Genomic DNA, 20911 nt, shown 5'->3' with positions numbered 1-20911 from the left:
CTGTCCATATGCAATCTCTTCATCAAACCCTGGCTAAAGAAGCACCTTCTAACCTGTATGTTTCTTCCCAGACTCACTGGGACCAGCAACTCAAGAGCCCAGAGGTTTAAAAAATAAATAAATAAAAAGCCACTCGCCTTAGTAATAATAAGGGCCTTAGTCACAGAACCCAACTTTCCAGCTAAGAAATTGTCATTTCATAAAGTAGTCCAAAGCTGCTTGAATTCCTGATAGGAGATGTGAGTGAGTTGAATGTTGCCACATTATCCAGCATGATGATTATCACGGCTTTACAGGTGTTTCTTGAACAAACCATATTACACTCACTCGGCATACTCTCTAGAATAAGAATGTGAAACGTCCGTCCCCTCCCATTTCCCCATTTTCTGTTTCTATAGTCATGTCAGTTGAAGCTGACATTCACTCTGAGTCCATATCTGATGTGTTCCAACTGATATCCTTACTTGCTTGTCCTGTTGGCGCTGAGCTTTAAATTTGGAAGGTTTTCAATGGCTCTTGTTGGAAGGAAAAAATGAACCAGGAGATGCAGAGAGAGACTGCTATTACAGCCAAATTTCAGTCACATGGATTGTCAAGACTAATGAATGCCCTTGAAGCGGATACTGTAAATGCCTGAAGTTGGAGCTGAACTGCCTTATGAGTCAGAATCATTCGGCAGAACAGACTCCCTCTCTCTAAATACCAACGGCCCAGTAGTTAGACTCCGGTTATAGGGCTAATTCAATCACTGGAGCATATTGTAACATGCTGATTGCTGATAGGCTTCAAATTCCTTCTATGCTGAAAATATTATTTTAGTTTTATTCCTAAATCATATAAATGAGATACAGTAGATTCTTTCATTAGTTCCCCACCACTCTTTTAGCATCATAAATTAAAGCCTCATTAACATACTGTAATTGTGAATAATACCAGAGTTAAGTAGAGGGAGGTTTAGATATTGGTTCCAACCACTTACTTGATCTCTCTAAATCTCAGTTTCCTCATCTGTATAATGGGGATAATGATAAGATATTGAACCACATAGGACTGTTGTGAGAATTAAATAAGATAACATAAAATGGTAATATAAGATAATATGAAAAAACAATGCTTGGGACATAGAAAACATTTTAAAAGTATATTAGCTATTGTTGTCATGCACACAATTAAAATAATGCCCCCTGCAGAAATAATGGGTGTTTTCATGATATTAAAAAAATTAAAATAATAATGAACCCTATAGAAAAGAAATAATTTGTCTCTCTTGCCTCCACACATGGAGAAAAGTAGTCACTTCCCTTTTCCTTTCTGTGTAGTACTTATTGTTATATGTGATTGTGTTGTGATTTTAAGTATCTTACACTAATTGTTAGTCTTTTAATACCCTGAAGGCAAATGTAAAGAAAAAAAAAATAGCTTTTATTAAGTTGAAGCAAGTGATCTGGTTCAATAATGGTATCTCTTATCAATGGGAAAGGTGATATTAAATTAGCTGCTTAAAAGCCAGATATAAAAAAATAAGGGAGCTACAGGTGCCGTCTCCATTGAGGTTCTAAGGAAATTCAGTATAAAGCACTTTCTAGAGGGACAGTTACTTAACAGCAAGTATTGCAAACAATCTCCATCTCTAATATGCTTAGAACACAAGGAAATTGAGAAGTAGCAGTTAAGAAGTGAGCATAGTAGAGTTGGCTGTGTCCGTAGCTTTGAAATCCTAAATTTCTTTTCATATGGTTAGAAAAAAGGCAACATTATACTTTCTTACAGAGTGAGGGTTCATCAGAGACTGCTTCAGCGTGTATAGTATAGTGTATAGTTCATCAGAGACTGCTTCAGCGTGTATATTGGCTTGGCTACCAATATCTCTTCTGGGGTATGGAAGAAGTCCCAGTTCCCTTAAATCTTTAGAGGAATAATAGAGCCTAATATGTGTATTGTTGTTTGTGGTTTTCAAATATTTTAATATGTATTTTGCATTTTCATCATGTAAACCTTTTGTTTTAGTTATGAATAGCTTGTGATTTGAGAAATGCAGATAGTTCTATATGTGAATTAAAATCATCCATTCCCATTACCTCATCTGTCAACTAACTTTGGGATCAGTGACCACCCCACTGGATGCTGTGAAGGTCTGTGCTCCGTTAGTTACCAGCTTCTTCTTCCTACAGAGATCATCCCTTTTAGAATGTGATTTTCTTTCCCAGTAGTCCATGCTCATGGACAGCAGGATTGTACAACTAGTTTTCACTCTCAAATTAACCATTTAATACACCCCAGGGAATAGAGTATTGTATTATCGGTTCATTAGCAAAGTGGTTTTTGCAGAAGATCAACAGTTGGGCTTCAGCACTGTTTCATCTGAAAGAGACAACGTATTTTGAAATGCTGGAACACTCCCCAGCTTTGAATTGCTACTGAAGCAGCCCAATATAAAACTGCTCTTTTATTCTTCTTTTGCCATAAACGAGCATCACAGAATCAAATCCATTGAGAAGAAATTCCTTGCTTTGCCAACACAATTAGTTTTGTAAGAAGCCTCTGTCTTCAGATTGTTCTCCTCCAAAATCCAAGTTGGATGGCTGTGGTTATTTTTTAATTAATATTTTTTTAAGAGCCCCTTTTCTCCCAAGAGCCTCTAAGCAGATTTAGCAGGCTTAAAATGACTCTTCCACAAGGTGATTTCAGTGCCATCTTACAAGCAAAGAAAACAGTGACTTTCCTACTTTATTGGCTCAATTTTTCCCTCTCTCTTTTAATTCTCCAAAATCCTGTCCACTGGAGGGAGTTTTTTTCTTCAGGGTGAGGATATCTTCTCTCCAAAAAAGATGCTATCTTTTTGATGAACAAAAAGACCATGAAACCCATCCAGCCATGAAAAGGAGTAAGAGGAGAAAAAACATTTCTGTGTGAGGAGCAAAAGGATTCAGTGATTATTATTATCTTGCATGGTTTATTCTTTATTCTCTTTCTTTGATTGTCTTTCACTTCTTGGATAAGTGGATTTTAATGGAAAAGCTAATTCAGATCTTCACGTTTTGTGGATGGGTATCACTCCCCACAAACATTGTATAGAGGGCATTGCACCTCTCCACTTTATGGAATCAGGCAGCTCAGATCATAAGCATCGTAATTGCTTGGCCCCCTTAGTGCTGTGGGCTCTGATTAAAAAGTCCTATTGAGCTCAGAGTCTTTTAAGAGGAAGGCAGCTAATGTGATGGTTAAAATTGAAATAGCATAGGTGAAGATGCTGTAACTACTTTCTTTTGTCACAGTCTTCCTGGAAAAGAGTTTTCGCACATCTAATCAATGTTTCCTTTCACAAAAGAGATTCTCATCCTATATGTAAATATCAGTTGGACAGTGCTTGACCGCAGTTCTTCAGCTTTAATGCTGAAAACCAATAGACCCAAAGGTAAAAAACAGCTTGATGCTTATTAGCCTTTAAAGTTAAGATTCGGGTCACCTTGGGTTTGGCATGGTATAAGGGCTCATTCTCTTGGCAGAGAAAAGCAGAAACAGCTCTTCTTACAAATGAAATAGCGCAAGATTAAAGGATTTCATGGGGACAAGAGAATCTTGACATCATCCTGTACAATAACATTTGTCCTGTTTTCAATCCCAGCCACTTTGCAGTTTGTAAGTTGATGGTGGAATTATAAAAATGTATTCGTTAGGTAGACTTTTTGGCCTTGGAACCATCAAAATCTTGGGTTTGGAAATTTGAAGGCAAAATCTGGCCTTGCTGTTTCAGAGCTACCCCTTCCAAAAAGGATATTATGACAAGACATGAGATTTGCAGAACCAGACCTTTGTGTAGTTGATGTGGCCGAATGTGCTGTGGGAAGTCACCACTATGAGCGTTAATATTCTTAGCTGTCCCTCCTTCGTGTGCATTTTGGAGTTAAAGGTGAAATTCCATCTTTAACCCCCTTGTGGTTGCCTGAACAGTGATTAATGAACTCGATATGATTCCTTGCAGACTTTTCAAAGGGTGGATGAAGGATGGAATTTCAGCCTCTTTTTTGAAAAAAACAAAACAAAACAAAACAAAAAACCACAGGGCTTTTGCATCATACAGCTTTTAAAATTAATGTCCTTTCTTGAATGCCAAGAAAACAAAGGGAATTTCTCAGAAGTATATGCAGCTTGACACAATAGGCCTTAATTGGTGTCAAGGAGATGTGGGATGAATGAGGAAATGCCCATTTAGCTGATAAGACTTAAAAGTGGAGCCTTGTTATGAGCTGTCATCTCAACGTGTATTTAAACTATAGCAAAACTGAAACATATTTGCCATATAGATCATAATGACTCCAAAGGAGCCATTATAGCCATTATACTCTATTATGTAATTACATAATCAAAGCATGCATAGTAATCAGCTTTTGGAATTCAATGCTAATCAAACATACCTATAGTATGTGTTTAAGCTAAAATAGAGAGCGTTAATTTGCCATTAGTCAACTAAACAAGAATGTGTATACAGAATATTCATGAATAGCTTAATGTTGTGTCAGATGATATTTTTTGTTTTGTATTCAGGGGAAATCAACAATTTTAATTGAAGAAAAAACCAGCACTGAAGGAAGATTACTCTTTAACTTGCTGTTCAAAAATTTGCCTCACCTTTTACTGATTATAAGAGGAGATTAGATTAAATTCAATGTTTTTTTCCCTCCATAAGCGCTAGTGATATAACAGTTACTACATTACATGAGATTCTTAGGGGATCCTGACTATCTCCATGCCATAGGATAAAGTGTTATGAATACTACACTTGAAACAAGCCTTTAATAAACATATAAACAAACCTTGAACATGTATTACTTTTGTAATTAGAAACAAATCAATAAATGTTATTTAGAAATAGCCAAGAATAGAAATACCTTGATGAGCCATTAGGAACTGTGGCCTCACACTTGCCGCATGATCTCCTCCCTGGGTCTCAGTGTCTTCATCTGTAAATGAGAGAATTGATCGGCAGATTCCTTTTAGTTGGCTTGCTTTGATTCCACAAGGGTTCCATGAGAAAGAAGATGACATAAAGGAAATGTTTTGGTCCATGCCACATACTATTGCCCACTCAGTTATTTATTGAATTGGTTTAGTTTAACTTTTAAGTTTATGAACTGTATGGTTCGCATTCATAATTATTTTGACCATTGAGTAGACAGTCCTTGGAGCAGACAACCAACAGATTCTACTTTACTGTAAGGGATGGCAAAACATGGGTGAGTATCAAAAAGGTTAAAAGTAGCTTTGTAAACAGCAGACAGATTGAATGCTTTTGATTTTAAATAAATATTCACGTATTCACAAAGGTTGAAATATTGCCTCTCTTTGAAATAAAGAGTTGTATTTATGTTGAAGTGTGCGCACCCTTCACCTTAATCCATGGTTGATGGGCCCATCTTTTTCGACACTGGTTCTCACTGCCTTTTATTTGCACCCTGGGTGACCGAAAATGTTACTGTAATATTGAAAGGGGACTAAATTCTTTCATCAAAAGCTTTCATGGCTTGAACTTCATATAATTTATTTTCAAATTACTTTTACTGTAATTCTTATTAATTCAAATAGGTTTCTGATTTGATATAAAACTCTGTAAATTCAAGGAACAGTTTAATGAAATGAAAGATAGGGTTGAGTCTTTTAAAGGAAATGTACAAAACATGCTGACAATAATTGCTTAGATAGAAATCACATCTTAATGGCTTTGTTAATGATTTGTAGTGAACACTGTGTTTACGTTGACTTGGGGGAACATAAGCAGTTAGAAAGATTTTTCCCTCTGGATTTCAGCAGAATCTTCTCTTTTTTTCTCTCTCTCTTCCTGAAATGTACTCAGTTCGAGTGCAAGCTCTCAGAAAAGTTAGCAGGAATCGCAGTGCCTGTACGGGTGATGGTTGTATTTGGGTTGGGGTAAAGGCATTTGTCTTTCAAGTTGAGTACGTAACTGACATGGTTGTAAAAATGGGATCCAACAGAAATGAGAATGGGGGAGAAAACATGTGAAGTTTCAAGACACAGAGCTCACATACCACAGGAAAGAAGGGCTCCAAAATCATGCACGTTTTTTTGACTCCGGAGAATCTGAACTCAGATGCCTCTTAAAGGGAAAGAATTGATAATCCCAAACCTTGAATTGGTGTGAAATTTCAAGAACTTTGGTGGCTTTTTAAAATTGGTAACTACCATGATCATTAGTAAGATGGTTTTTTTGTTTGGTTGGTTTTTTGGGGGCAGCCTGTACTGATGGTTCACTTTTGTCTATTCAGACAACCTGACTGTGCTGATTTAATGTTAGGTTCAGTCTTCCATACAGCAGAGGGTAAAAAAAAAAAAGGTTTCCCTAATATGATTTTGCTACTAAAGGAATAGGTCAAGGGACTTTATTTGCTCTTTCTGTGGGCAAACTGTTCGCAGTGAAGAGTCATTGGTGCTCCTTGAAGTCAGTAAGAGTTTACATAGCTGCCATAGTATAAGCTGAATCCTATTCTGACTGTGACTTGCCCTTTTATTATAGACTTGACTGGAGAGACTCCCCCGGTGTAAATGAAGTGCTTTATTTATTAACAGCCAGGCGGCGGAGGCCAGAGCGCTCGGTGCTGGCAAATGCCGGCCATGCCGTGGTAATAAAAGCATTCTCCAGGGGCAAAGTGTGCCGAGTGCTGAAAGCAGGAAGCAGTAGTAAACAAGGTGTTTTACATTCAGGACAGATTCTCTCTCATCTTGAAGTGTGTAATTGTGTTCTGGATAAATTATGGAAATAAAAAAAAAAAAATCAGAAGTTGCTCATAGGGAAATCACCCTCTTTAAAAACAAGTAAATTTTCCAAGGCAGAGACAGTAGAACCTTGGCAACAGACCCTGGGGTTGGCTGGTTGAAAAGTACAAGCTGTTTGGGCGGGAGGAACCGACAGAACTGGATTCTAACACCAGCTCGGCCACTTTGCTGGGTTACATTAGACAGCTTATTTCAGCTTCTTCGTGTCTCAGGTCCTTAAAGTGTGGATGTTGAAAACTCCAAGAGTTTGAGAAGAAAAAACATTCAAAGCCACTAAGAAAGCGCCTAGCATCAGATCAACACATGTTTCCTTCCCCCACGCCCCTGTGCCTGAGAATGCCGCTTCCTCTTTCAGCTCCTTGTTTGAGGATTTGCGTCATCCCCCAGTGCAGGCAGTTCTCTTGTTGGTCGGATAGATTCCAGCCCAGGCTAGCGTTCTCTGAGATGCCATTTACATAGTGTTTGTAACTAAATGAGGTTTCAGGAAGGAATCCAGGAATTGATGATTGAATTAATAGGGGATTTATGTGTCCACCGCATCCACTCCAGCCCGAACCACCTCAGCTGAAACGGTCTTTAGTGATCATCAGAATAAATTTTAGCTTTTTTTCTGCTTTAGATAAGATGCTTTTTCATTCTTGTCATGAATATCTTGGCAACTTCTAGAGTTCTATGGGAGACTTGCTTGTGAGTGAATGGGCCTCTCTAATGCTGAAGTTTTGTTTTTAGAATTTGTGGGGCAAGTAGGCATGTTATAGGGAATTCAGTTGCTGGTATAAATTAAAAGCTAGTTTGGTTCTGTCTCTTAAACCTCACCCACATATACCAGTTAGCAGTCAAAAATGTCTGTATGTGTCAGACATTGTTCCACACTTAAAATAAATTACCTTGCTGCTAACAGCCTTATTTAATGGCTACGGTTATATTGTACCTGCTTGAAGCCTCCTTGATTTCTTTTGCCCAGAACATGTGCTATTTTCTACCTTGACAGTATATCTGCTAATTGAGTTTTAGAAAATCAGAAAGGTTTTTTAAATGGATTATTTAAGAAAGGCACTGGAGTTGCCTGTTTGTATCCTTCTGCTACACATCAAATTGTGTTTTGTAACAACCTAATTGTCATGATATCTATGTCAAGGGGAAATTTATCGAGTCACAGTACACCCTTCTGTTTGGAAGAAATATTTGAGGATGTGAGCAGAAATTATTTTTACATAAAGGCTTCAGGCGGTTAAGAGGCCTGACATACATATCGTATTTTCATCACTGTCATTCACTTCCTTTGCCTCCAATAAATAGGTCATTATTATTCCATTGCAGCCATCTTCTGATGCTCCAAATATGGAGCTCTGTTTCATATAACTACTGTCCAACTGACCCGTATAATTTATTGGTGATTTTTACAGACCGATACCCTTGGGCCACCACCATCCATCAAGGCACTTTGATATCTTCCAGCACTTCTAACTTTTTAGCATTAGTATTGTAACCATGTTAACATAGCTAGGAACTGTCATTTCCTGAGACAGTGGACTTTAGGTTGGCCTTAGCAATTTCATAAAAAAAATACAGTAATGACGATGATACCACCATGGATTTGCAGAGCATATTATGTGCCAGAGCACAGCCAGGGCAAACATTTGCAGATGGCAAACATTTTACCTGAATGATTTATTCAGTAATGACATATTAAAGGGATCTGATCTTATATTACTTAATTGTAAGTAATAAATAAGAATGCTGAGACTTTTTAAGAAATGAACAAAGAAACGTAAACTTCTCTGGTTCTGTTGTAATACTTATCTTGCTTAAAATACAAAATCACGGTCAACTCCTCTGCTCCCATCTCCTTTGCAGATGTTTCATAACCTTACTATGAATACAGACCAAATATACTAGGGTTCTGAGTAAAGACTAAAATTAAGAGTGGATAGTTATTTCCACAGAAACCATCCCATTAGAGCATAATTGAATTGCAGTTGGCTTCAAGTCCTAGTATCTGCAATGGTGTGTGTGTGTGTGTGTGTGTGCTCGGTCGTATCTGACTCTTTGCAACCCCATGGATGGTAGCCCACCAGGCTCCTCTGTCCATGGAATTTTCTAGGCAAGAATACTGGAGTGGGCCATTTCCTACTCCAGAGGATCTTCCCAACCCAGGGATCGAAGGCATCTCCTGCATTGGCAGGTGGATTCTTTACCACTGAGCCACCTGGAAAAGCCTCCTGCAGGATGTAGTCAGGATCTATAAGGCCAAAGGGATTAAGGCCTTTTGCTGGATAACCTTTCCATGTGTTCCTTTTATAAGCTGAAGATTCTTATTTGGTGCTAATAAACTTCCTTGAAGTAGAAGAAATCTCCACAATCCAGCAGACCAGTTTGGTATTCTGATCTCCTCAAGGCAAGTCCCATGACTTGCTACTGTATAGCATTGGAATCATGCAGTTTAATGTTTCCTTAATTTTTGTACTAAATTGGGTTACCAGAGGAAATAGGGTATGGTCCTTTCTGTACAGACCTTCTCAAGGGCCAGCGAAACCACCATGAAAAGCACGCTTGATTGGCAGGAATTCCCTGTCCCTTGTTCTGTTCTCAGATCTGGGAATAAGCTGCTCCCTCCAGCTGGGTTCTAAATTCTGTGTTTGTCACAGTAATCCACCGAGAGGAAAATAAACGTCTCTCCTTTTCCTCTGATCACTCTTCCTCTTTGTTGTTATTCTCTCACACTCTTCAGCCCACTAAGCTTTCACTGCTGAATCAAGCTGGGGAAAATTTACCTTTTTACTCGTTACAAGCCCTATGGGCCTCGTTCTCACACTCAGGTTAATTCCCTGATCAGAGGCCTCAAGGTTGGGTTTCATTTTGGTTTGCTCCTCAAGCATCAGGAATTTTTGTTTATCTGTGGCTCTAATAATTTTTTTTCCCTTATCCCTCTAGTTTCCTCTTTTCTAATCCTCTCCCAGAGGCTGGTCTGTTTCTAGTTGGATTTGGCTTAAAGCCATCTGAGACACCCTTTCTCATACTTCCCCACTGTGTCCTGCCAAAAAAGGATCCTTCAGCAGAAATATGATAGCAGGTGGAAATCCTCCATTTACTCTAATTGCACCTCTATTTATGCGGTCTCACTTCTTTTTTAGAATAGTATTTATCTTTGACCTTTGTTTCTTAATGTGACAAAGTTTTTTTTAGAGAGTGAATAAGCCACCCTGAGTTGATATATAATTACCTAGAGAGCTCCTTGAGTGCAGGGATCATGATTTCATTCTTGTATTCACACTACTCCCAACACGTATAGTTGCTTAGTTGGGATCTGACATCTAGAGAAGTGATGATGGTGATGATAACAGCTCCCATTTATTCAGTTTTATGAGATGCCAGACACAGGGCCAAATGCTTTACATTTATTATCTTTCTTAATCCTCCCAGCAGCCCTGTGAGATAGCTTTTCATTACTGTCCCCATTTTGCAGATGAGACACTGTCTCAGGGACTTGAAATGGTTTACCTAAGATCTTACAGCTGAAAAGCAATCTCTCCCGTCCCCTTCCTGATAGGCCATCATACGTATTGCCTGTACTCTACCTTTTGTTCTGTAAGTGGGGATTAGAGGTCAGTTTTCACCAATACTGCAGCTTCTTACAGGCTAGGACGATGTCATGTACTTCTGTATCCCCTGCTATGCCAGGTGTAGAGTTGGACATTCAACATTATTTCATCTTTTGCTTTTGAAGTCTCCTCTCCTCCTACCTGTGCTGTGGGTCATTTAGGACATTTCTGAGGGGCCCTGGCTGCTTCACTTGTCTTAGAAGCAACAAACTAGAACAGATCTGGAGATAATCCAGATATCAGTGGACTGAAAGCGTAGACTTTTGCAGATTTTCTGGGGTTTCCCAGGTGGTAAAGAAGCCACCTGCCAATGCAGGTTACCCAAAAGACACGGGTTCGATCTGTGAGTTGGGAAGATCTCCTGGAGTAGGAAATGGCAACCCACTCCAGTACTGTTGCCTGGAAAACACCATGACAGAGGAACCTTGCAGGCCAGAGACCATGGGGTTGCAGAGTTGCACAGGACTTAGCCACTAAACAACAACAATGAGATTTCCTAACTGGCTAGAAGAATGTAGTCTACAGAGAGGGCGTGTTTCAGGGTTGCCTGGGGCTTTGGGTGAGTCATGAAGAACAGGATAACAAACTGAAGTGTAAGCCTTCCTAGGATTTTATTGAGATTCCAGTCATAGTCAGTTCTCCACCCCTACACAATGAATAACAGAGCTGCCTATATTCCAAGAATCTTGACATCCACTAACAAGGTGAGATTGTTTACTGAACCCTCCCTCCTACTTTTATTAAGTGGCCCCTTGAGTTTTCTGTGAGGTGACCAAATAGCTAAAGGATGTGAGGAGGTTGAGTACAGTCATTCCTTCATATCCACGGGGAATTGGTTCCAGGTTCCCCATAGACACCAAAATCTCAAGATGCTCAAGTCCTTTGAAATGTTTACTTTAAGTCATCTCTTGGTGACTTACAATACCCAGTGCAATGTAAATGTTATGTCACTTCAATTCAGTTCAGTCGCTCAGTCGTGTCCAACTCTGTGCGATCCCATGAATCGCAGCACACCAGGCCTCCCTGTCCATCACCAACTCCTGGAGTTCACTCAGACTCACGTCCATCGAGTCAGTGATGCCATCCAGCCATCTCATCCTCTGTCGTCCCCTTCTCCTCCTGCCCCCAGTCCCTCCCAGCATCAGAATCTTTTCCAGTGAGTCAACTCTTCACATGAGGTGGCCAAATATTGGAGTTTCAGCTTTAGCATCAGTCCTTCCAAAGAACACCCAGGGCTGATCTCCTTTAGGATGGACTGGTTGGATCTCCATGCAGTCCAAGGGACTCTCAAGAGTCTTCTCCAACACCACAGTTCAAAAGCATCAATTCTTCGGCGCTCAGCCTTCTTCACAGTCCAACTCTCACATCCATACATGACCACAGGAAAAACCATAGCCTTGACTAGACGGACCTTTGTTGGCAAAGTAATGTCTCTGCTTTTGAATATGCTATCTAGGTTGATCATAACTTTCCTTCCAAGGAGTAAGTGTCTTTTAATTTCATGGCTGCAGTCACCATCTGCAGTGATTTTGGAGCCCCCCAAAATAAAGTCTGACACTGTTTCCCCATCTATTTGCCAGGAAGTGATGGGACCGGACGCCATGATCTTCATTTTCTGAATGTTGAGTGTTAAGCCAACTTTTTCACTCTCCTCTTTCACTTTCATCAAGAGGCTTTTTAGTTCCTCTTCACTTTCTGCCACAAGGGTGGTGTCATCTGCATATCTGAGGTGATTGATATTTCTCCCAGCAATCTTGATTCCAGCTTGTGTTTCATCCAGTCCAGCGTTTCTCATGATGTACTCTGCATAGAAGTTAAATAAGCAGGGTGACAATATACAGCCTTGACGTACTCCTCTTCCTATTTGGAACCAGTCTGTTGTTGTTCCATGTCCAGTTCTAACTGTTGCTTCCTGACCTGCATACAGGTTTCTCAAGAGGCAGGTCAGGTGGTCTGGTATTCCCATCTCTTGAAGAATTTTCCACAGTTTATTGTGATCCACACAGTCAAAGGCTTTGGCATAGTCAATAAAGCAGAAATAGATGTTTTTCTGGAACTCTCTTGCTTGTTCCACGATCCAATGAATGTTGGCAATTTGATCTCTGGTTCCTCTGCCTTTTCTAAAACCAGCTTGAACAACTGGAAGTTCACGGTTCACGTATTGCTGAAGCCTGGCTTGGAGAATTTTGAGTACTACTTTACTAGCGTGTGAGATGAGTGCAATTGTGCAGTAGTTTGAGCATTCTTTGGCATTGCCTTTCTTTGGGATTGGAATGAAAACTTATCTTTGTAAACAGTGGTAAATACATGTAAGTACTATATAAATAGTTGCTGGCGTGTTTCAAAATCAAGTTTTGCTTTGGAGAACTTTCTGGAATTTTTTGTTTTCTTTAGTATTTTCTATCTGTGCTTGGTTGATTTACAGATGCCCAACTCTCAGATAAGGAAGGCTGATATCTGTGTATTTCCCTTACTCCCTTTGTGAGAGGTGCCATCCCTCATGACAGCGAATACTCTACTTTCCTTACCTTTCCAGCATACACACCTCAAGTAAAGACACCAGAGGCTGGAGTAAGGGCATCATAGCTTCTGGGAGCACACTGATTCCAGGCTTCGTTGCCTTTTGCCCCTAGATCTAGCTCAGCTTAATGCACTCTTTTTGTGGACTATGGAGAAAGGTGTACAAGCCTTGGCAAATGTTGCTGCTTATGTCTATCTTCTTTTTTGGTCATGTGGCTTGCAGGATCTTGGTTCCCTGACCAGGGATTGAACCCTAGCCCTTGACAATGAAAGCATGAAGTCCTAACCACTGGACCACCAGGAAATTCCCATTGTGTCTATTTTCTAATTTGCTTCTTGTTTCTAATTTTACATGATCCTATTAACTAAATTTTAATTGATGGAATTTTTTTTTCTCCTTTTTTCAAAGGTGATGGACAGAATTTGTTTACGAAAGACGTGACAGTGATTGAAGGAGAAGTTGCCACCATCAGCTGCCAAGTCAATAAGAGTGACGACTCTGTTATTCAACTACTGAATCCCAACAGACAGACCATTTATTTCAGGGACTTCCGGCGTAAGTTTCCATCTCTATAGCATTAGATGACAATTTTTTTTCCCTACATGTTGTCTTGATAAAGAGATTGCCAAGGCCTTTTTTTTTTTTTCCTTTAATTTAATGTGAGATGCTTAAAGTTTAATCAATTCTTCAGAGGGAAGAAGAGACATGCAATCATAATCTTCCTACTTAATAGAAAGTTTGAATGGTCCTTTTTAAAAGTAAGGCAGTCTTCCTTTGCAATAGGAATTGATTGTAGTAATTCAAGGTGAATTGCAATTGAGTCCCAAATACTTAGCTGACACAAACAACTCAAATAGGGTTAGGCAAGGAAAATATAGCATTCTCAAAGGTAATCTGTTTGGTCTGAAGATTGAAGTTTTCAAGGCAATCTGTGCCCATAAAGACAAAACCAAATCTCCTGTCATCTTAGCCTGTGGAAGATGGAGGTGCCCATGTGCTGAAATCCTTCCAAATGTAAGACCACAAAAGCCAATAATGGAAACTTAATTGTATACTATAGCAGTGGTCATATGGGTGCCAGGGCTTGGCAAGAGCAAGAGTTAGGTCTTTCGAAAGATTGCTGTTGAGAGCACTGCTGCCTACAAAGCGGGTTCAGACATGTCGCTTCCTACCTGCTTTTCTCCATTATCCCCGACACCTCAGAACATTCATGGCCTGTGGAAAGAGTCGACAAACCTAAGGAACATTAAGGGGATGAAGGAGGGTAAGAGGAGAGAAGCCAGCTTCTCATTCTGAGAATGAATTTTTATCATTAGTATATACTGATCTAACCTTTATCAAATTAATAAAAGGATTTTAAATGGATATTAGAAATCAGTAAAAAGCCCACATATGTTATTTTTGTGATGACTCTGAATTCCTACTTTATGCCTAATCGGTTTCATACCATGAAGCTGAATACAGATAGAAACAGGGTCAGAGCTCAGGGCCCCCTGAGCCCCAGGTCACAGACGTTTGGCAGCTCCACCTCAAATCACATCAAACGCAAAGATGCATCCCGGTTAAATTGGATTGTTTTGCTATAAAGTTTTTTGGTTTTTTTTTTTTTTAATGATTTTCATTTTGCTTTTGAAATTACTAATGATTTAAAAAAATTTTTCTCTCATAACATTAGAACCTCTATTTCTTTTAAAGCCTTAGATTTTTAGAGACAATTTAAAAGCTTGTGGGTTCTACTCCCTGAAATTTCAGTGCCCAAAGGGGCCTCCTGGCCTGCCCTTTCTTCCTGTTTTCATTCTGCCTATCTCTGATAGAAGATTTGAAACAATTTATGAATCAGTGCTCAAAATTGACAGCAAGAGGTGTGTGTGCGAGAGTGTGTGTGTGTACAGAAACACACAGCCACGTATGTGAGTTTCCTTTTCCAGCAGGGACGTTTGTCTACATGCAGATAATGCAGAAGCCCTAAATAAGAACTCAAGAAGGACAAAGTAGTACCCACCAGGTGCAGAACGACTTAATCCGTGTGTCTACTCTGTAGCTGGCTTTCTAGTCCCCTGGCTTTTTCCTCCCCTCCGGAAGGCAAATAGACGGTCGTCTTTCTCACATTCACTAACTCTGTGTTTTGTTTCCCAGCTCTGAAGGACAGCAGGTTCCAGCTGCTGAATTTTTCGAGCAGTGAACTGAAAGTGTCGCTGACAAATGTCTCCATTTCTGATGAAGGAAGATACTTCTGCCAGCTCTACACTGACCCCCCGCAGGAAAGTTACACCACAATCACAGTCCTGGGTAAGGAATGCATCAGGGCTTGTCCTCGGAGATGAGAGGGGTAGCACTTACTGCCAGGTGGCTTCCAGCAGCTAGGAAAAGGTTAATGGTAAATTTTACTGTTTTAGGAAGACTCACCGCCCATCTTGCTGAATTTTAAAAATAGCCTATTTTACCAAACACTCTAAGGAATGGCAATCAGCAGGCTTTATAGATTCCACCTGCTCTTGGGTTTCAGCCCTCAAGCTTCAGAAGCAAAGATCAAGAGAATTTAGAGCCCTCAAATGAATCACTCACCACATGCAATGTCATTGCTTCTAACTTCCAGGATTTTTTTTCCTTCTGTGCAGAAGAGGGGGTGATGGGCTCCTACATCTGCACCCTGTGGCAGAGCTCTGTGATGAAATCCGCTTAATGATTTTTCCTTCTGAGTTACATCTCGTTTAATATTGTTGATCTCCTTTTCTTCGGCTTGACTTATTGCCTTGTTTATTGCTCATACTCAAGATGATGCTGTAAAAATCATACCCCATGAACACATACTTTGCCACAAATTGCAACCATTGGACAGAAAAGAATGAAGAGCTTCTAGGGAGAGAAGGCTGATACTAAGCAAGGACTGTGGACTGGCTGTCAGGTACACTTCTTCCTCTAACAAGTTGAGTGTCTTCATTCAATGGCCCCAAACCTTTTTGGTACCAGGGACTGATTTCGGAGAAGACAGTTTTTTCATGAACTGAGGGTGGAGGGGGATGGTTTGGGGATGATTCAAGCACATCGCATTTATCGTGCACTTTATTTCTGATCTAATGCTGCCACTGATCTGACAGGACGTACCAGTCCACGGCCCTGAGACTGGGGACCCCATCTTCATGTATGATCACTAGGTTGTGACTTTCAGCAGAATCCCGGCAGCCAGGTTTCCATGTCTGTGTTTTGACAGAATGAGCAGATATTCCTGTGGTAAAGGTGGTCTGAATTAGTCACCTTTTAGACAAATATATGCTCCAGTACATAACACCAGCTGTTTTTGAAACTGAGTTTTCAAGGACGTACATATAACAAGAGGCAAGATCTCTGATTTACACCTTTGGGAAGATGATGAATCAAAGTCTATTTGAGGCAGCAGACTGCAGCTTTTCAGTGTAATGATATGAAGATTAAAGGGGAAAGATAAATATGAAGGACGTTTTTGCTTAGTGTGTGTGAACATGTATGTATTTATGGATGTACGTATTAAGCTGCTGCCTCATTGCTTTATTTAAACACAGCTGTAATAGGGAACATTTTTTTAATTCATTGAACTAAAATGTATCCCTAATGCTTACATATATGTTATTGATAAGAGGAACACTGATTTTAGAAAGTCGTGTTTTATGTCCAGCCATTCTGCTTCCTCCGTGGTCTGTGTTTGATGGTATATATATATTTATCTCTAATTGCACCTTTGATCCCTTTTAGACAGACACAAATAGTAAGTGTGGAAGGTTTGGCTGGGATGACTATTTTGGTATTTGGCAGATGCACCAAAAGTTTTCAGTAGATGTCTTTGTTTGCTTATTGGAGTATGTCAGTTCAGTTCAGTTCAGTCGCTCAGTCGTGTCCAACTCTTTGCGACCCCATGAATCGCAGCACGCCAGGCCTCCCTGTCCATCACCAACTCCCAGAGTTCACTCAGACTCACATCCATCGAGTCAGTGATGCCATCCAGCCATCTCATCCTCTGTCGTCCCCTTCTCCTCCTGCCCCCAATCCCTCCCAGCATCAGAGTCTTTTCCAATGAGTCAACTCTTCACATGAGGTGGCCAAAGTATTGGAGTTTCAGCTTTAGCATCAGTCCTTCCAAAGAACACCCAGGGCTGATCTCCTTTAGAATGGACTGGTTGGATCTCCATGCAGTCCAAGGCACTCTCAAGAGTCTTCTCCAACACCACAGTTCAAAAGCATCAATTCTTCAGCACTCAGCTTTCTTCACAGTCCAACTCTCACATCCATACATGACCACTGGAAAAACCATAGCCTTGACTAGATGGACCTTTGTTGGCAAAGTAATGTCTCTGCTTTTGAATATGCTATCTAGGTTGATCATAACTTTTCTTCCAAGGAGTAAGCATCTTTTAATTTCATGGCTGCAGTCACCATCTGCAGTGATTTTGGAGTAGGTCATTAGCTGCCTAACCTTCAAATTGACTATATTCCCTTTGACCCACCATTGTCTATGGCATGCCCACAGAAGAAAGCTAGATGAAATATACTTAAGGCATTTTGAATTTTCAGAATGTTTTGTTTCATATACCTTTAAGTATGAATGTCTTTATTTCAAAGAAAGAGATAACAATAGATATTAGCCATCTTGCCTAGGACAAAGCACATGATGAGAATCAAGAATTTTAGAGTTTGAAACAGACCTTACTCTTCTGGCTCATAGCTCTGGGTCTTCTCGTCTAGGTTGTTTTCAATAAAATCCTGAATGTTGCTGTTTCAAGATTGTCCCTCTGAAGGTAACATATTTTGTTTGCAGGAGTGTATCTGGTCTTGGCAAGCAGTTCCTGCCTGTCAGTTTTCAGTACTTGGTACATTTGTTCCCAGACCCACTGGATCGGTCCAGTTGGACTGAATACACCCAGCACTAGACTTTTGAGAGGCATTATGTCTGTAATTACTATTACCACTCCATTACTATTGCCTGGAAAATCCCATTGACTGAGAAGCCTGGTGGGCTACAGTCCATGGAGTCGCAAAGAGTCGGACACGACTGAGTGACTTCACTTCACTTCACTTCATGTCTGTAATCCTTTTGGAGGTCTGCTTATCCTAGAAGTAATACATTTCTTGCTTGTATTGTTTAGAAGCATTAACTTAAAGGTACTTGAAGGCAATACTGGTAGACGCTCCTTTTGCACACATAATGCGTTCGTTTAATATTCCTTCCACTGAATTTATTCTAGGATTCCTTGATGGAGTCAAATTGTTATCATCAGTGCTTGAGTCTTTCATATTCCAAAATCTGACAATTTCCACTGATACTCATGTATTCAAAGCTTCCTTCTAAGGTTTAGCATTTTCAGATATTATAATGAATGAAGAATGATCTATTAGCATCATCTTCATTTCTATCTGTGGTTCTCTGAAAAGGACCCCATTTGTACTTACACAGCTGTCAAACTTCTTGATCGGTTGAAGATGCTCATTTTAGTACATGCATCTTTATTAGTCGCTTAAAGCTTTCAGCATAATTATAAGACATAGAGATGGGGATTTGTTAGTTACTATTATGTTTATTATCTTACCCCTGTAAAAACTTAAAACTCTTCTATGATATTTTACATGCATTTTGGTGCCTTTTAGGATATTCATCCACTCCCTCCACTTGTGATGAGTTTGTTCCTGTCTCCAGATCATAGTGTTATTGCTTAGTCATGTCTGACTCTTGGAATTCCATGGACTGTAACCCACCAGGCTCCTCTGTCAGTGGGATTTCCCAGGCAAGAATACTGGAGCCACCAATTCCTTCTCCAGGGTGTCCTCCTGACTCAGGGATTGAACCCGTGTCTCCTGTTTGGCAGGCGGATTCTTTACTGCTGAGCCACCTGAGAATCCAAAGGCATCGTTGTGTAGGACTCTCTTCATACTACTATTCATAAGAGGAGATGAACAAGAGAGAGAATATACTGCTTTATGATTAATATAGTTACTGATAATAATCACTAATATTATTACAGTCCTGTCCTTCTAAGATTAGTGTTCACTCTTAAGATTCCAGGAACAGGAGAATCTAATTATTTTAAAGGGTCTTAGAGTGAGATTCCACATACTGATCAGCTTTAAGGCTCCTCTTTGTTGTAATTAATGTGGCTCATCTTGATATTGCTGATTTTTTTTTTAATGTTGTAGGTGTAATGTTTATAATTAGCACTCATAGATTTGAGGTTAGCTAAGAAGAACCTCGGCATTTCTCTGCTATTTTCTAGTATTTCCCTCTCTGTGACTTTTATTTGTATTTCCATCTCTATGCATCTCCTTACATATATCTTTGGTTATTTTCATTAATGGCTGCAGTTTTTACTAAATGCGTCTGTTTAGTGTACCATGTATAAGTGTATTCTCTGGTTAGTAGCAGTTTTAATTCCTTTTTCCTTATAAATGGATTTTTATACTTTACTAACCTCTTTCATATTTGAATAGACATTATGAAGTTAAAGGGAAAACGGGAGAATGAATAGACCAAAATAAACTTTAAGATTTTCTTGTCCAAACCCTCTTTTTCCCTCAAAAGATACACTTAAATAACCTCATATTTTCTAACTCTTTCTTGCTTTAAAAAAATCTGAAAGAAGTCAACTTCATAACTGATATCAATGAACCATTCTGACTCACATTATTGGATTTTATTTTGTATTTGTATACCAAACAACCCCTACTATACTTAACTGTTTATTCTTCTAAACTAAGTAAAAATCAGAAATACTGCTCACAATCCTGAGAAAACTGTTTATGGACTTGGAAACACTCATTCAGCCGTTTCTCAGGACGCTCTTCTCAACAATAAACAAGTCCTTTATTTTTCTACACTGGTCATATTTTCCAATACTTTTGAAGTTTTCCACATGTTTACCTCACCTGTCAAGGAAAAGGTGATGTCAACTTTGCAGAAGCAGCTAGCATTGGTACAGGAATTACCAGGAAGGGTTAGGGAACTGTAGATTGTACCTGCTGCAGTAGAGGAAGTAATACCAAACAATGGGTGATCCAGATAAGGATGCTGCCAGTCACACTCTCAGCCCCTAAACAAAATCTAAGAGACATTGGTAAATTTTCCTCTGGCCTAATTTATATGTTTTTGTTGTAATTTAGTCACTAAGTCATGTCTGATTCCTTGTGTGACCCCATGAACTGCAGCCTGCCGGGCTCCTCTTGTCCATGGGATTTCTCAGGCAAGAATACTGGAGTGGGTTGTCATTTCCTCCTCCAGGGGATCCTCCTGACTCAGGGACTGAACCCATGTCTCCTGCACTGGCAGGCAGATTCTCTACCACTGAGCCACCAGGGAAGCCCTGATTTATACCTGCCCGTCGCCACGTCCTTGCTTTGAGTCCCTGGACGTTACTGGTAATGAGAAAGAACACACACTCATCCTTGTGCCGATCTCCAGCTGATGGAGAGAATTAAGTCCTGCTTTCACTAAGAAACACCGCTGAAGGTGAATTGTCAGTGGCGGTTAGAAGGAGCCTGTGAGGAGGAGCCTTCAGGATCACGAAAAAGAAGATGACGGGAAGATACCCAGGAACACAGAGAAGACAGATAGCTGACCAACACTGTGTTTGAACATTAATGCCCTCAAGACCCGATGGTTGATACTTGCTGGAACCTTTCAACAACTCCTGGATCTGTTCCCCTCGGGAAGATTACCAGAATGACTGTCTAGGTGTTTCCCCCAAAGTTATCCATGCACACTGGAATTGTTTTCATCCCTCTATTTTATTTCTGCCTGGACCTTGAAAAGAACTAATACTGTTTGACTTTCATCCCTACATTTGTTGAGAAGACATTCGTAACTCTTTTACTCCTTACTTAGTCCCTTTTTGTCTAAGCCTCTTATTCTCTTCCTCACAGCTCACTGAGACCTTATTTTCTTTAATCTCAGACAATCTTTTTGTCTGACATTTGCTCTAACAATAACATTTTTTTCAATATTCCCATTATACTTCACTCAGAATTTAGTAGTATTTGT

General features: G+C 39.8%; 1 protein-coding gene across 13 annotated transcripts in view; it reads left to right on the top strand.

Moving 5' to 3' along the window:
- Window positions 1-20911, top strand: part of CADM1 (cell adhesion molecule 1) — a 350114-nt gene that overhangs the window by 270700 nt on the left and 58503 nt on the right. For all 13 annotated transcript variants that reach the window (NM_001038558.2, XM_024975307.2, XM_024975306.2 and 10 more), the window contains 2 exons: window positions 13321-13467; window positions 15049-15201. In NM_001038558.2, the coding sequence (NP_001033647.1) occupies window positions 13321-13467; window positions 15049-15201 (300 nt within the window). The remainder of the gene's footprint in view (window positions 1-13320; window positions 13468-15048; window positions 15202-20911) is intronic.

This window comes from Bos taurus, chromosome 15 (assembly GCF_002263795.3).
Source record: "Bos taurus isolate L1 Dominette 01449 registration number 42190680 breed Hereford chromosome 15, ARS-UCD2.0, whole genome shotgun sequence".
NCBI classification, from domain to species: domain Eukaryota; kingdom Metazoa; phylum Chordata; class Mammalia; order Artiodactyla; family Bovidae; genus Bos; species Bos taurus.
The sequence above is the reverse complement of the archived record's forward strand: the minus strand, read 5'-3'. Positions and strand labels throughout refer to the sequence as shown.